Source organism: Terrapene carolina, unplaced genomic scaffold, assembly GCF_002925995.2.
Source record: "Terrapene carolina triunguis isolate 2854851 unplaced genomic scaffold, T_m_triunguis-2.0 Scaffold198, whole genome shotgun sequence".
NCBI classification, from domain to species: Eukaryota; Metazoa; Chordata; order Testudines; family Emydidae; genus Terrapene; species Terrapene triunguis.
Window position 1 is genome coordinate 3,438,260 of NW_020664549.1, and position 13,853 is coordinate 3,452,112.

The window sequence follows — 13,853 nt, forward strand, 5'->3', positions numbered from 1 at the left end:
TTAAATATTACCATAACAGCTAAAGGCTTAACCCATTGTGCTGGGCGCATAGTAAGAGCCAATTGCTGCCCTGGAAACTACTGTATAAACAGACAAGACAGAGAAAGAGAGGCAGAATGGAACCATATGTCTTGCTACTTGCTAGTTAAGTGCCCCAGTTACTAATTATCTGCCTCCTTTCATTTACAGAAGTAGAGTGGCATGAAGTTTGTCCTGATATTCATCTTCCCTTTCTTCATTTTGTCCCACTGCTCCTAGCATAACCCATCATTAAATCATTCCACTCCTCCCTCAAGGTTTACACCTTTCAAATGTTTGTAGGCTGGTACGCTCCTCCTTTTAAACACTGGAGAGCCAACCTGCAGTAGACATTGTTTAGCTCGCTTAATCTTCTCTCATAGACCAATACCTCCAGCTCCCTGATCTTGTCCGAGATCCCTCTAATGTTGCCACTGTGTTCCACGTCATGTTCTAAACGCACACCTTTGTACAGTATGATTGTATCTCACCCCTCTCAACTATTTCTTCCTCTGCTTCACCAAGAATAAAATTCATGGATGAGAAGAAGGATATGGCAAGACGTTAGAGACAAAGGCAGCTCCTGGTCAAGTTCTGACCCATTGGGCCTAACTAAGCCTCATTTATACTCATGCAACCTGAATGACATCTTGAGCCAGATCCTGAGCTGGTGTAAACTGAGATAGCTCCACTGAAGTCAATGGAGCTGGGCCCATTTACACCCACATGGGATCTGGCCCAAATCTCTGTTGAACGGGTTTATATAGTAGGTCATGATAAATCCCACAGATTTTTTTCCCTTTACCACTCTCTGGAGAGAATAAGGGGTAAAACAAACAATGCTTCCTCTAAGATATCTCCTCTGCAGCCTACACTGTGACTCTCTAGAGAGGCAAAAGATACCAGACGCCTACTCCCTGTCGCAGTGATGGAACCGCAAATGGAAATAACCACCCAGACAATGAACCCGCCATTCCTGAAACTCATGTGAAGTGACTGCCTGGTTCCTGTGTTCAGTTCCAGCCTCTGAGGGAAGACAGGCAATGGGAGGTCTTCAAAGAAAATACTGAGATCACTTCTAAGTCAATGGGCCAGAGCCTAAGCTGGTGTAAAAGGTAAATGGTTCTGTTGATTTGAAGCAGGGTTTCACCCATTTATACCAGCTGAGGATTTGGACGGATAGGATTACGTCTGATTTTTTCAGCCCCACTTCCACCCTCAGTTACACGCATGACTCACTAGCCCCATCAACCTGTGATTTCCCTCTGTTTCGTTAAAAACCTTGAACAGGAAGAGCAATAGGCTAAATGAGACGTTACTCCTTAGGAGGCTAGTATTTTACAGCCAGCCAGCTGGCAGAAGCTAATGCAATCAACCTGCAGCGGCAGGGTAATCTCCTGGCAATTACGTTCCATGAACTGGTCTGAAAAGCAGAGGTGTCTTACTGTTAGGCCCCTTTCTGTGAATTAAAAATACCCTAGAGTCTACGACATAAGGACACAGCATAAGAACTGAATAGAATAGAGTTTATCACCTTTCTGAGAAGGCCTGTCAAGAACCCCTCTAGACAGGGGGCCTGAGTCTCTGCTTCTTTACACCAATTTTACCACTGCGCCGCTCCTATTATCTTTATTATTTATATTTTGCCTAGTGAAGTTACTCTTGGATTTACACCAGTGTCAGTGAGAGGAGAATTAGGGCCAAGCTGTGCTTTTTATGTCTGTTAGGTAGCTAGTGTCATTATGAAAGGTACATGTACGCTTCAAGGTACCCACTTGAATTCAATGAGATTAGCTACGATGATTTGTCTTCCCAATGTATGTTCTATTGTGACTTTAGGCCGCAGGAACCTTCATTATCTTGAAGTCTTCTGATGCTTAAAGAGGCACCCTGAGAGAATTTAACATACATTAGGAGCTATTGATTGTGGTAGGCTGAGCCAATGGGTGCAAGGCTGTGCCGTACAAAAAACGCAGCTATTCATTTCCCACATTTCTCCAAGCAGAAGACCACTGCATGAAGATGTCTTGTGTAACCTTCACCAGCAGGGGAGGGAAATAAATCCCAAAATAAGGACTTGGTCGGCCCAGGGGATAGGGCACTGTACTGGGTATCAGGAGATCTAAGTTGTGTTTTCAGCTCGGACACTAATTTGCTACATGTCACCTTGAGCAAATCACTTCCACTCTCTGTGCACCAGATTCTCCATCTGTAAGATGGGTATAAGGCTATTTACCTTCCTTTGAGATTGAGGGAAGAAAAGTGAGGTAACTATTTATTATTATTATTATTATTATTAAAAATGATATGAGCTGAGATGGAGAAGGACACAAATCTGAACCACAGAAAGAAGTCTTAGGAAATGTCTGACTAAGCCAGGCTGAGCCTGTGTTGAATATCTGGCCAATCCAGTTTTGCGATGCATTGGCAGAGAAGACACTATATAAACGAGAATATTATTTATTACTGTTAAAAGCAGGGTCACCAATTACATACAGACAACACACACATTAATGCCTTATCCCCACCACTTGGCTTTTTTTAATAGGGCAAGAGGGATTCTGCTGTGGATGATTCAAGTTACAGTATGTTACTCATCAGTGGTCTGAGCTGGGGTTAATATTTTGGATAGTTACAGCACTTGCAGCTGTCATCAAAGACAAGGCCAGCTGCACAGGTGAAGCGGTAAGTCCTGCCTCCAGCACATACATAGAATTGCGTATTATCTTTGGGGTCGGCATAGGTACCATCTTGTCTGTCAGCACAAAATGTATCATCTTCCCCAGTTGGGGGAATAACTGGAGAGGTAGTTGTATCTGGAGAAGGTGTGGGGCCTGGTGGAGGGCAGTCGGGCACAATCGGACCTAAAATGAATAATTAACAATTCATTAAGATACATGGATTCGGCCAGATTTCATCTACACGTGTACTCTTGTATGCCTGTCTATGTTTCTGGACTCTACACTTCATGATTTGTAATGACTTATCTATCACCTGGGACTCCTGTACTAAGAGCACGATCCTGTATAACTTGAGCTAAAGGACTGACCCCATCCCCACAGGTAAAAGCTGTAGCAGATTCACATCCTCTGCAGATCAGGCACAGAATGGGCATGGTTCACACACACAGACAAGCATGTTTCAGAGACATGGTCTAGACTTCTAATCCTGCCTCTGGATTAACGTGCCCTTGATGAAGTCACGCAACAATTCAGTGCCTCAATTTCCCCATCTGCAAAACAGGGCAAATAATATTTATCTGCCTTATATATGTTGTGAGGATTAACTATCTTACAACGCTCTTCCAAAATGTAAAGTGCTATATAATGGCTCAGTGTTAAGACACCACGCATGGCAAAATGCTGAACTTTGCCTCATCAGTAGTTTTCTAAAGTTCATGACCAGATGTACTGAACCTCCTAATTATATAGGCCTGAAATACTCTTTAGCACTGTCTTACCATTTGTTTCGAGGAGTCTCTTCAGCTCACTTATGAGAGGATACTTTCCTTCATTGCAGAAAGAGCCCAGGAAATCATCCAGGTCAATAGCCCACACCATGGCACCTCCAAAATTTTTCTCTCTCAGGTATTTGACCTATCAAAAAAAAAAAAAAATCAGACAACTATCAATAAAAATTTCCACAACTGCTTAAGAATTCCTTTAAGAATTTCAACACACACACACAGTGAAACCAGGTTTCAGAGTAGCAGCCGTGTTAGTCTGTATCCGCAAAAAGAACAGGAGTACTTGTGGCACCTTAGAGACTAACACATTTATTTGAGCATAAGCTTTCGTGGGCTACATCCCACTTCTTCGGATGCATAGAATGAGACCAGTAACTGGCTAGACAGCCATGGATCACAGAACTGCTAGGCAGTAAAGTCCCAGCTCAGAAATAAATGCTTTGGGAAACATTCCCATCACATTCAAGGTGCCTTAGTGCAATATGAACAAAGCTGAAAATATCTCCCTTTATCAAGAGACTCTGAAATGCACGGAATTTAAGCCAAGTGCTTTCCAATAGCAGGGATAGAGTGTAAGTAAAGCTCATGTTAAAATGTTAAAGGTCTTACCTTGTGTTTATAGCTGCACGCATTGTCAAATCCAACCCATTCGTTCCCCTTAACGGCATAGGGGACTTTCTGGTCCTCAATCCAGTGTACCTGAGCAGTCTTTAGGAATGTGCAGATCTGCCAAAACAGCATGGGGTTAAACACACAATGGACCTCATTCAGGAGCCAAAAAGTGAAGTCAATGGGCTAGATCTTGTCCCCCCTTTTAGTCTGCAATCCGGCAGCCTAAGTGGTCAGCTAGGAGTTACTCTGGGGGTGCAGAGTTGGTGTACCCTGCCTTACCACCTCCTTGCGGCCCCTAGGCCACACAGCAGAGAGGAGAGGAGGTGGCCACATCACAGCTATCCACCAAACCCCTAGAATAGCCCCTTAGGCTCTGTGGCAGCAAAGAGTAGCTTAGAGCAGCCTTACTTTAATTTGCATCAGGGACTGAACTGGCCTGGAGAATAGGGGAGAAGAAATGGACATAAAGGTGGGGTGGTACAGCCACGTTTGCCCCACGCCCCGTTCGGGACCTGAGCTCTTCCAGACCTGAAGATCTAGTCTACCAGTGCCCTTGCAGTACAACACTGGTGTAAGTGGGAAGCGAATCCATCCACTGTACAGGAAGAGAGAGAAGCTTAGACAAGAGAGAGAAACTCAGCAACCAACCTAAGTAAAAACGAAATATGTCACCTATAAATCATAAAAGTACATATCATAAATCACTAATTATGGGCCAGATTCTCAGCGGCTACAAACTGGCATAGCTCCATTGAAATCAATGGGTCTGAGTCTCATTTATACCAAGGTCCCTCTAAGGGCCCCTTTACACTGCTAGAGAGGTAAAGTGAGCATACGGCCCCTTTGCACTGCCAGAGTGATGTAAAGACATCTTAGTTTTGCAAGAGAATCAGGACTAATGGAACTAGCTCAGCTTACACCAGCTCAGGATTTGGGCCACAAAATGTAATTTTCTCAAGCTTCTCACCTCATAATAAGCCCAGAAACCAGCTTCCCGGGTGTAAGGCCCAGAAGATCCAGCCCCAGATGCTGGGGCACCAACAAATGTGTCACTGCTGCTAAGCCTAAAGGTACGCCCGTAGGTGGGGAATCCCATCAGGAGCTTCTCAGCGGGGACGCCGTTATCATTCCAGTATTCCATGGCATATTTCTGCAGAGATCCAAATGGAAAACCTTTTTACCACCAGTGCCCGTTACTCTCAGCGCCCTCTTGGGGAAATAAAAAGGGAGTTTGCTGTCTGTTCCCTTACACAGTTGAAGTACTTGAAGTCCCCATAGTCAGCAGAGCCTTCACAGAGCGGGCTGTTGTGCCCTGTGAAGGAATCCCAGCCTCCATGGAAGTCGTAGGTCATCACGCTGATGAAATCGAGGAGCCTGGTTTAAATTAAATGAAACAAACCAAAACACAAAAACAAAAACCACAGTTAGGAATATGATTTCCTGATGGACAAATGAGTCAGCAGACAATACATCATCCCACGTTGACCTAAAGGATGCACAAGACTTTGGGCCTGAATCTCCATTACCTGGAACCTTACGCTGTCATTTTCGCCTGCCCAAAGAGAGTGTAAATGCTACCATTGGGATTTAGTAGCATTTTGCACCCACCTATTTTGCACGGGGACTAATGATGATGCAAGGGGCAAGGCAACAGAGAACCAGGCCAATAGCATATTAAGCACAATGTGGAACCCCATCTACTCACTTCCCTATCTCAGCAATTTCATATCCAGCGTCAATAGTTCCTTTGCCAGCAGATACCGCTGCGGTAACCAACAGCCTTGGGAGTCCAGTGCTTGCAGCCTCAGCTTTAAAGGCTTCCAGCATTTCCTGAAAATGGAAGTGAGCGTGTTGGTAGTGATTCTTGTAAAAATGTCATTCATGTCCAGCTGGGAATATATATCTAGAAACATCCCAGCAGCCTGTTCTTGTCTATAAACTCCTAAAAATCTTCACAATGTTCCTTCCATGTCTAATTGTCCCCAAAGCCCTTGCAAGATGGAAGAATACCTTAAACAAGGTCTAATACCATATTTCCACAATAGTTGGACTCAAGGAACTAAAAGCGAACTAAAATCATGCAGTACCAATGTAAACACTGCTGATACACAGCTTGGTGGTTCAGATCTGTCTCACTCCAGCTGACATACAGAATAACTGAGATAGCACACTGGTTACTTACCTGAATCAAGATGGTGAAGCGATGTTTGTCCTCGGGGGGGCTGCCTCTAGAACCTGGGTATTCAAAATCCAGGTCGATCCCATCGAACCCAAACTTACGGAGGTACGCAATCACCGAGTCAATGAACGTTTTACGATTAGCTGGTGAGGCAACCATTTCAGTGAATCTGGAAGAAGATAATTCTTAGACAACTTGCTCCCCCCCCCCTTTTTTTTTTTTTGCAACACATGCAACAGCAGACTTGTTCAGTTCCTCCTTTATAAATGTAATTGTCTTCATGCAGAACCGTCTAATTAAAACCCACTTCCATTAATCACCTCTCTTGTTGTCATTAGCAATGTGTACCCAATAATCAACTATTAATAAGTTCTGTTATCACCAAAGTCGAGAGTATGAAGACCTGTGTATTTATCTCAATCTGCCCTCATCTTTATCCTCCTTCTTCACCACAATGAAACAATCCTCCCCAAAATTCATCCCATCCTGTTCTCTACCATTATCGTGTGTTCACTAGTACCACCATCCCATTCTCTGCTTGATCGGTTTACTCAGAGCACCCTTAATCGCTTTCCTAGCCATTATCAGCTTGATCCACCATCCAATGACGTCAGTGGAAAGACTCCCACTGGATCAGGACCTATCTCATCATCGTTACATTACCATTTTCTGTTTAATGCTCCCGATATCCACTTGGGATTTCTAACCACTGCAATATCCACCCTAACTTTTCATAACCATCCCCTGCTTACCCATTCTGCCATTCGTATCATGAATGTCTAATCACCATTAACTATCTATATTTTCATAATTAATCACCATTCTTCTCCTTATTTCTTCAACCTGTCCCCATTTTCACCAGCACCCATGACATCATCAATACCCAGTTCTTCAGCTACCCAGTCCCTACCGCCGTTTACATCTGGTCATTCACATGATCATCATGGGCCTAATCCTATCCCCAGTGAAGTCAATAGCAAAGCTCCCGTTGACTCCAAAGGAGCAGCAGGAGGCTGTGTGTTGTCAAGGTCTCAGCATCATCTTCACCATCTTTGTCATTAAGTCCAGGGAAAAGTTCTCACTTCTGAGTGCCAAAGTTCCACCCTCCGATAGCCAGGCTGGTTACAAGTTTGTTGTTACTGTGACACGAGAAAAGAAAAAGGTCAGTAAGCAGCAGTCATTTGGTTGTGTTTGAGACTTGGCTCAGTTGAGAACTTTTTGTTGTTATTATTTTTCATTTGAGAAAACCTATTCAGTTCTTTTTGGTTATCATCATTCAGTATTGGTAACAGTGTTGCCTAAAGGCCTCAAGCCAGATTAGAACCCCATTGTGCTAAATGCTGTACAAACACATAACAATGGACAGACCCTGCCCTGAAGAGCCTACAGTCTAAACAGACAAGACACACAAAGGGTGGGACAAAAAGAAATGCTATCATCCCCATTTTACAGATGGGAAAAGTGAGGCACAGAGAGACCAAGTCTGGCAGAGCTGGGATTTGAACCTAGATCTCCTAAGTTTCAGTGCAATGCCTAGCCCCAGCTTTCCTCCCCTTTGGTTTAAACTGTGTTTTTGTAAAAAACATTACCCTTGAACTGGACTCCTGTGTCAAACCACATTCCAGCCACGAGTAACCTAAAGCATCCAAAATATACTAATCTGAAAATGGGGTTGAATACAAAATACAATCGACCCTTAGGACTTGATCATGGAACCTTGACTCATGCTGGTGCACACTTACATAGTTCCTGGAAAATCAGCAGGACTACTTGTGTGAGTCAAGTTCCATGAAGGTTGTGGAATAGAGCCCTTAATGAAAGCATTGCTGCTAGATATCTATTAAACTATTCCTGTTCTGTAATAAAGAAATTCTTTATTGTTTCTCTGCCATCTTTCTTCGTTGCTGATAGAAAAATCTCAATTTCACTTGGCAACAAGAAGTACTTTTTAAAAGCAAAATTTGCTTTTTGTTTGTTTTAAATCTTGTATATTGGAAAGTGCTGACCTTTTCTTTAGTGCTTGAAATTCTGGGAAGAGTCGGTCTTCATCATTCCATTCATATGGGGCAATCTTATTTTGATTCATAGTTGCAAAGGCATAGATCAAGTGGGTGCATAGATTTGGGTCCACATTGTTTGGGAAGTACTTGGCAGGTTCTGGCCTGTACTGAGACCAATTAGTGAAGTAACACACAAGTTTGTAGGCAGAGCCTGGCAGGAGAAAAGCAAATCACAGATATTAAGAAGGAAACATCTGGTTGTTTCTTGATAGTGACACATCAGGTATTATTGAGAGTGGAATCAGACATGCGATTCTCCTTTCACCAATGTTGGTGCAGGGGTAAATCCACTGATGTCAATGGAGCAACACTGGGGTAATGAGGAAATTCTAGCCTTTTCTTGCACATCTTCTGATCGTACAAATAGATGCACCGGTCCTGCGTGTGAATGGGGATTTCATTTAACAGTCACTTTCTACTCCCAAATTCTGTGTATGTAATGCTACCCTGGTATGTATATTTTCTGCATCTGCATTTACATCTAGGAATCAGCCACATGTCCCATTCAAACAACTTCCCACCACATGTTCCCAATGACAAATATATCAGTAAACTGTGCTTTCTAGATATCACCAAGGTTGGGACATTCCCTTTCAACCAACCACAACTCAGAGATAAACATTTGGCCCAGAGCAGAACAATTATGTTATGTTAACAGGATAATCTTGCTTAGTTAGAAACCAAGGCCCAGGGTGGTGAGTAGACTCATCTATCAGTCAGCATTAGAGAAAAGAGTACTGGTTCTATTGCTCCTTGCTCCAATTTAATACCAAGTTGCATGAAAGACACGTGCCCATTCTTCAAGTCAGAAATTGTTTGTTACAAGGAGCTAAAAGGGATGGAATCAATAAAGGGAGACATTAAAGAATAATCAGGAGGGATCAGTGGGTCAGATCCTCAGCTGCTATGAATCATAACGACACTGAAATCAAGCTACACCGATTGACACCAGCTGAAGGTCTGGCTAACTGTTCTTTCTAATTGTATTGCAGTTTCATCAACACCCTGTGCACAAAAAGAAAGGATAAGATGCTCTTACCCAGCTGCAACTGCAGCAGAATGGTCAAACCTGCAAAAAGGAAGGAGAATGTATTAAAAATAAACTTGACTAGAGCCTTTCAATGCTTAAATTAGTCCCAGAGCAGGTAAAACTATTCCGTGTACAATTACCCGGACACCTGCTAGGGCAAGTTCTAGAACACATTGTCCCTGGGCAAAAGGCTGCTGCCTCTGAGACCAGCCATCCAGGGAAGTTATATCCTGATGCGGTCAATAAAAGCAGAGAGAGTTACTCACCGACCCACAGCAATGCCTTTCCCATCTTTCCTTCCAAGCTAATGTCCCACCGGGGGAACTCAGAAGTGCTTTATACGGCAGAGGCAAGGCCTTATCAGTGTGGAACCTACACACCTGCGTTAAAGACACCAGAACGGGGCCCCAACCACAAGCAAAATAAAATAAACATTTATTCAAGGGCATCAGCACCTCCAGTGCCAAGGCTGGGGGAGGGTGGGAAGCTGGAACTAGATCCCCTTCCATTTATCTAAGGGAGTGGAGAGCACCAATTCCCTCTGGGTGAAATGCCCCCCTGAGGCAGAGAGCCAGCAGAATGCCAGGCCCCGCTTAAGCCCTCAAAATGGTTTTGAAGGAACCAAACTAAAATGTTAACACACAAAATATTATTGCCTAGATGCGGTGCTGCAGGTGGGGACGCACACACACCACCCCAGGAGGGTTCAGCAACGGTGTCTCCATCCTCCTTTGCACATCCCCAATTCTGGGCTCCAGGCTGCTAAGAGCTTCAGGTGGCTCCAGGCCAAAATGGCAGCCGAGCTCATCAGAGTGCAGGGAAGCCCTGGCCATACCAATTTCCCTCAGCCGGGCCCTCTGTGCCAGACACAGAGACGAGAGGACGCATAGGGATTGCTACGCTGGCCTTGAGACATTGGAGAATACCCCTACACTGGGATGATCCTGCCACGGCTAGCTATGGCAGCTTTCTGGCTCAAAGGAGCCCCAAAACAGGGGAGAATCTGGACCTCTGTGAGCCTGAACCTACGGCCACTGAAGTTAGTGGGAATGCTCCCGTTAAAGTCAATGGGAGTGCATTAGGACACTGGATCTGGCCCAATGTACTTATTTTCCCCCCATCTCGCATTTCATCCAACTTGTTTATCCATTAACAGCCAGTTCAGACACCCAAGGGAAATCCTGGCCCCACTGAAGTCCCAAGCAAAACTCCCATTGCCTTCAGTGGAGCCTGCATGTCAACCCAAGCATCTAGCTTTCAGCAAGGGCCTGTCTTGCTTCTCAGTTTTCTAGCTTGGTTGGCTGGGACGCAGTGAACTTACATAACTTCAGTGGCGCTGACCTCCTCAGAAACATTAATCCCCTTGTCACCCAGGCTATATTGGCAACACACGAAAAGAGAAGGACCAAGAGGGATAGACACAAGGGGGTGGATACAAGATGTGCCAAGACAGGCCCCCTGATAAGACCTAAGCATGCCAGGTGCAAAAAAACCCAACACAATTAACCTTCAGAGAGTGACAAATGGCCTGGAGATAGACTAATCGCTAAAGTAAGTCAAGGCTGTTGAGCAGCTACCCATCGCTGCCTGCGTAACAGGTTGGGAGAGCTAGATTATGCATACCTCTAATATACTCCCCCTTTTCCTGCACCTCGGCCTACCTCTGTGCTGAACCACTAGCCAGAGCTCAGTCTTTTCAGGACCTTAAAGAATTAAACTGCCATGACAGAGAGTGCGCTCCCCAGTATTGGATGTTCTGTCCAGTTCCTCCACCGGCCGAAGGTAAGCTTTTATGAAAGGCGAGCATCTCTTCTTTCTCTTGCCAACGTTTCCTCTTCTTCTCCAAGCAATCCAGCTCAATAGATCTCACTTCATCCAAGAGTTATGCGCAGGAAATACCAATACCCTTGCTTCTGAGTGTGGTTGGCAGGGATTCATACCATCTTGTAAAATCCTGTCTTGCATGTCAGAGTGAAATACGGTGTCTTTCTCTCCTCCAGCCTCAAGAATCTCTTGGGCCACCTGCTCAATACACAGAGGGTCGCTCTCTGGTATTTTGGTATGTTTCAGAAAACTAAGCCTTAAGCTCGGATGCACTCATTACACTTCCATAGGCCTTTTCTAGCATCTTAAAGTCCTCAACTAGTCTCCAGTACTTGACTTGGGACCAGTTCCTAAGGCTACCCACAGTGCTACATGATCTAAATAATAACCAATTCATGAGAACACTTTGCACTCATAGAAGTCTAAATGAAACAAATTGAAATGATGAAGTCAAAATGAAATGTTTTTACCCTTATTGAAGCAAAACGAGAAAGTCTAAATGATTCATCTCAAGGACCTAGGGAATTACAGACCTGTCAGCCTAACTTTGATCCCTGGAAAGATACTGGAACCAATTATTAAACCATCAGTTTGTAAGTAGCCAGAGGATAATAGGGTTATAAGGAATAGTCAGCATGGGACTTCAGTAGGACTATTCTCCCCGTAGGAGAATCATGATACTTCCTTCCTTATCTCAGCTCTTTCACGTGCAGCATCAGTAGTCCCTTTGCCAGTCAACACAGCTGCTGTGATCAACGGCCTCCGGCATCCAGTGCCATAAAGGCTTCCAGCATTTCCTAAGGGGGGAAATAAGGACAGCGGTCACTCTTGTTGGAAGGTCATTCGCTTTCCTCAGTGCTACAACGAATGGGCTAGTACCAGCTGTGCTAGTTTGTTCCAGTGCTGATAAGCAGCACATGCAGGCATTCAGTGCATAGCATTCTCTCAATAGTCTGCACAGACAGCTAGTCACTTAGTCACAGAGCAGGGTTGGACAGATGCTGAGCCTCCACAGCTCTTATTGATGGCAGTGGGGCTAATACATGCTAAAGGTTAAGCATGTGCTCAAATTCCTTTCTGGCTGGGAGCACTTTGCAGGAGGGAGGTGTGGGCTAGCACATTGGTTTCTCACCTGAATCAAGATGGCGAAGCAATGCTTGTCCTCTGGTGGGCTGCCCCTAGGATCTAGGTATTCAAAGTCCATGTCACTCCCATCGAACTCAGACTTAGGAAGGTAGGCAATCCCTAAGTCGATGCTTTTACGGTTACCTGGTGGGGTAACCACGTCAGTGAACCTGGAAAGAAAAGATGTCCTAACTGGACAATAGCATTATCATTTTCACTCCTAATTCTTATGAGTGACACCCCCAGTTCTGATCCCACTGAGAACAGGATTTGGAGCCAGGGAGCCCATTACCAGGAACAGGACACCAGCCAAGTCTCTATCTGCAGATTAATGCCGTGGCCATAAACTCTGGGACAAAGGAAAGACAAGGGAGAATCAAATGGTTACATAAAAGTTTAATCAGATCTGATGGTGGTGGTACTTTATATCCCACCTGACAAAGCTCCAAGGACAAAATGCAGTGAATCTTGCTAGAAAGAGTGACCGGTTATGGGGTGATTAAACTCAAGGCTTTGCCTCTTCATCCCTTGTGACTCTTCCTGACTACACAGGTACAGCAGGATAAAGCTGCCTGTTCCCCGTGGCCTTCCTGGTATGGCCTCGCAGCTAGAGCACTGTGCTGGGACTCAGGAGAGCTGGGTTTTGTTCCTGGCTCTGCCACTAGCCTGCGGGGTGACTTTGTGCAAGTCACGTCCTCGCACTGTGCCTCAGTTTCCCCATATGTAAAGTGGGGATAATGACACGGATTTCCTTTGTAAAGTGCTGTGAAATCTACACATGGAAAGTGCTGTATAAGAGCTAGGTATTATTCAAATATAACGGGTCCCCATTCCTGTCATTTAAGAACTACGTCTTCTGGCGGGTCGGATGTAGTGATTCCAGATCAGGACATCTGATGTGCTCATTTGTATCCTGATACCCAGAATGACCTCCCAGCTCACAACAATGGTAGCGGTTGGCCTTGGGAACAAACCAAACGTTGCACGCATATTTATGGACGAGGCAAATTGTGTGTGTGCTTGGCAAATTAGAAAAGAGGAAGGGCTTTCCCATTCTCCTACTCCCCATCCCTCTCTCAGGAGAGAGGAGAAATGAAACCCACTGGAAAGGAGTGCAACGATTTGCAAAAACTTGAGCAAATTTCAGTCCAGACTAACAACAGCCCACAGCTTTGAGTTACATAAAGTAGGATTAATTTAGGGCACAATGACCTAGGTCACGTGCACAGTGCCTCAAGTTATGAACAGGACAGGGAGCACAGGGGACAGAAATCCTGCAGGAATGACATACTGCAGCTTGGCCGTGGTTACCCTGCCTCATACTATAAGTGGGGCTAAGAGGGGAGTGTATAGCTAAGCACCATATTAACACTCTTGGTGATGGGGATCAGTCTTAACCTTTGGTCAGTGTAGACATGCCCATTTTCTCCTCAACCATTTACCCTGTGCTGTTGTGAGGAAAGGAGCAGTTGCACATGGAGTTTAAGACTCCCTGCTTCTCAGTGCAGAGAGCTATGCCTAGCACTGAATCTCAGTTGC

General features: G+C 44.8%; 1 protein-coding gene across 1 annotated transcript; it reads right to left on the reverse strand.

Annotated features, from left to right (window-relative positions):
• Window positions 1–2,520: 2,520 nt before the first annotated feature.
• On the reverse strand, window positions 2,521–9,421 carry LOC112118379 (acidic mammalian chitinase-like). The gene is made up of 10 exons (XM_024216661.1): window positions 9,375–9,421; window positions 8,282–8,486; window positions 7,358–7,414; window positions 6,279–6,444; window positions 5,802–5,926; window positions 5,347–5,470; window positions 5,064–5,246; window positions 4,094–4,210; window positions 3,479–3,614; window positions 2,521–2,882 (listed from the first exon to the last, which is right to left on the reverse strand). The coding sequence occupies exons 2-10, from the start codon at window positions 8,359–8,361 to the stop codon at window positions 2,635–2,637; spliced, it is 1,236 nt and encodes a 411-aa protein (XP_024072429.1). The 5' UTR covers window positions 8,362–8,486; window positions 9,375–9,421; the 3' UTR covers window positions 2,521–2,634.
• Window positions 9,422–13,853: the final 4,432 nt, after the last annotated feature.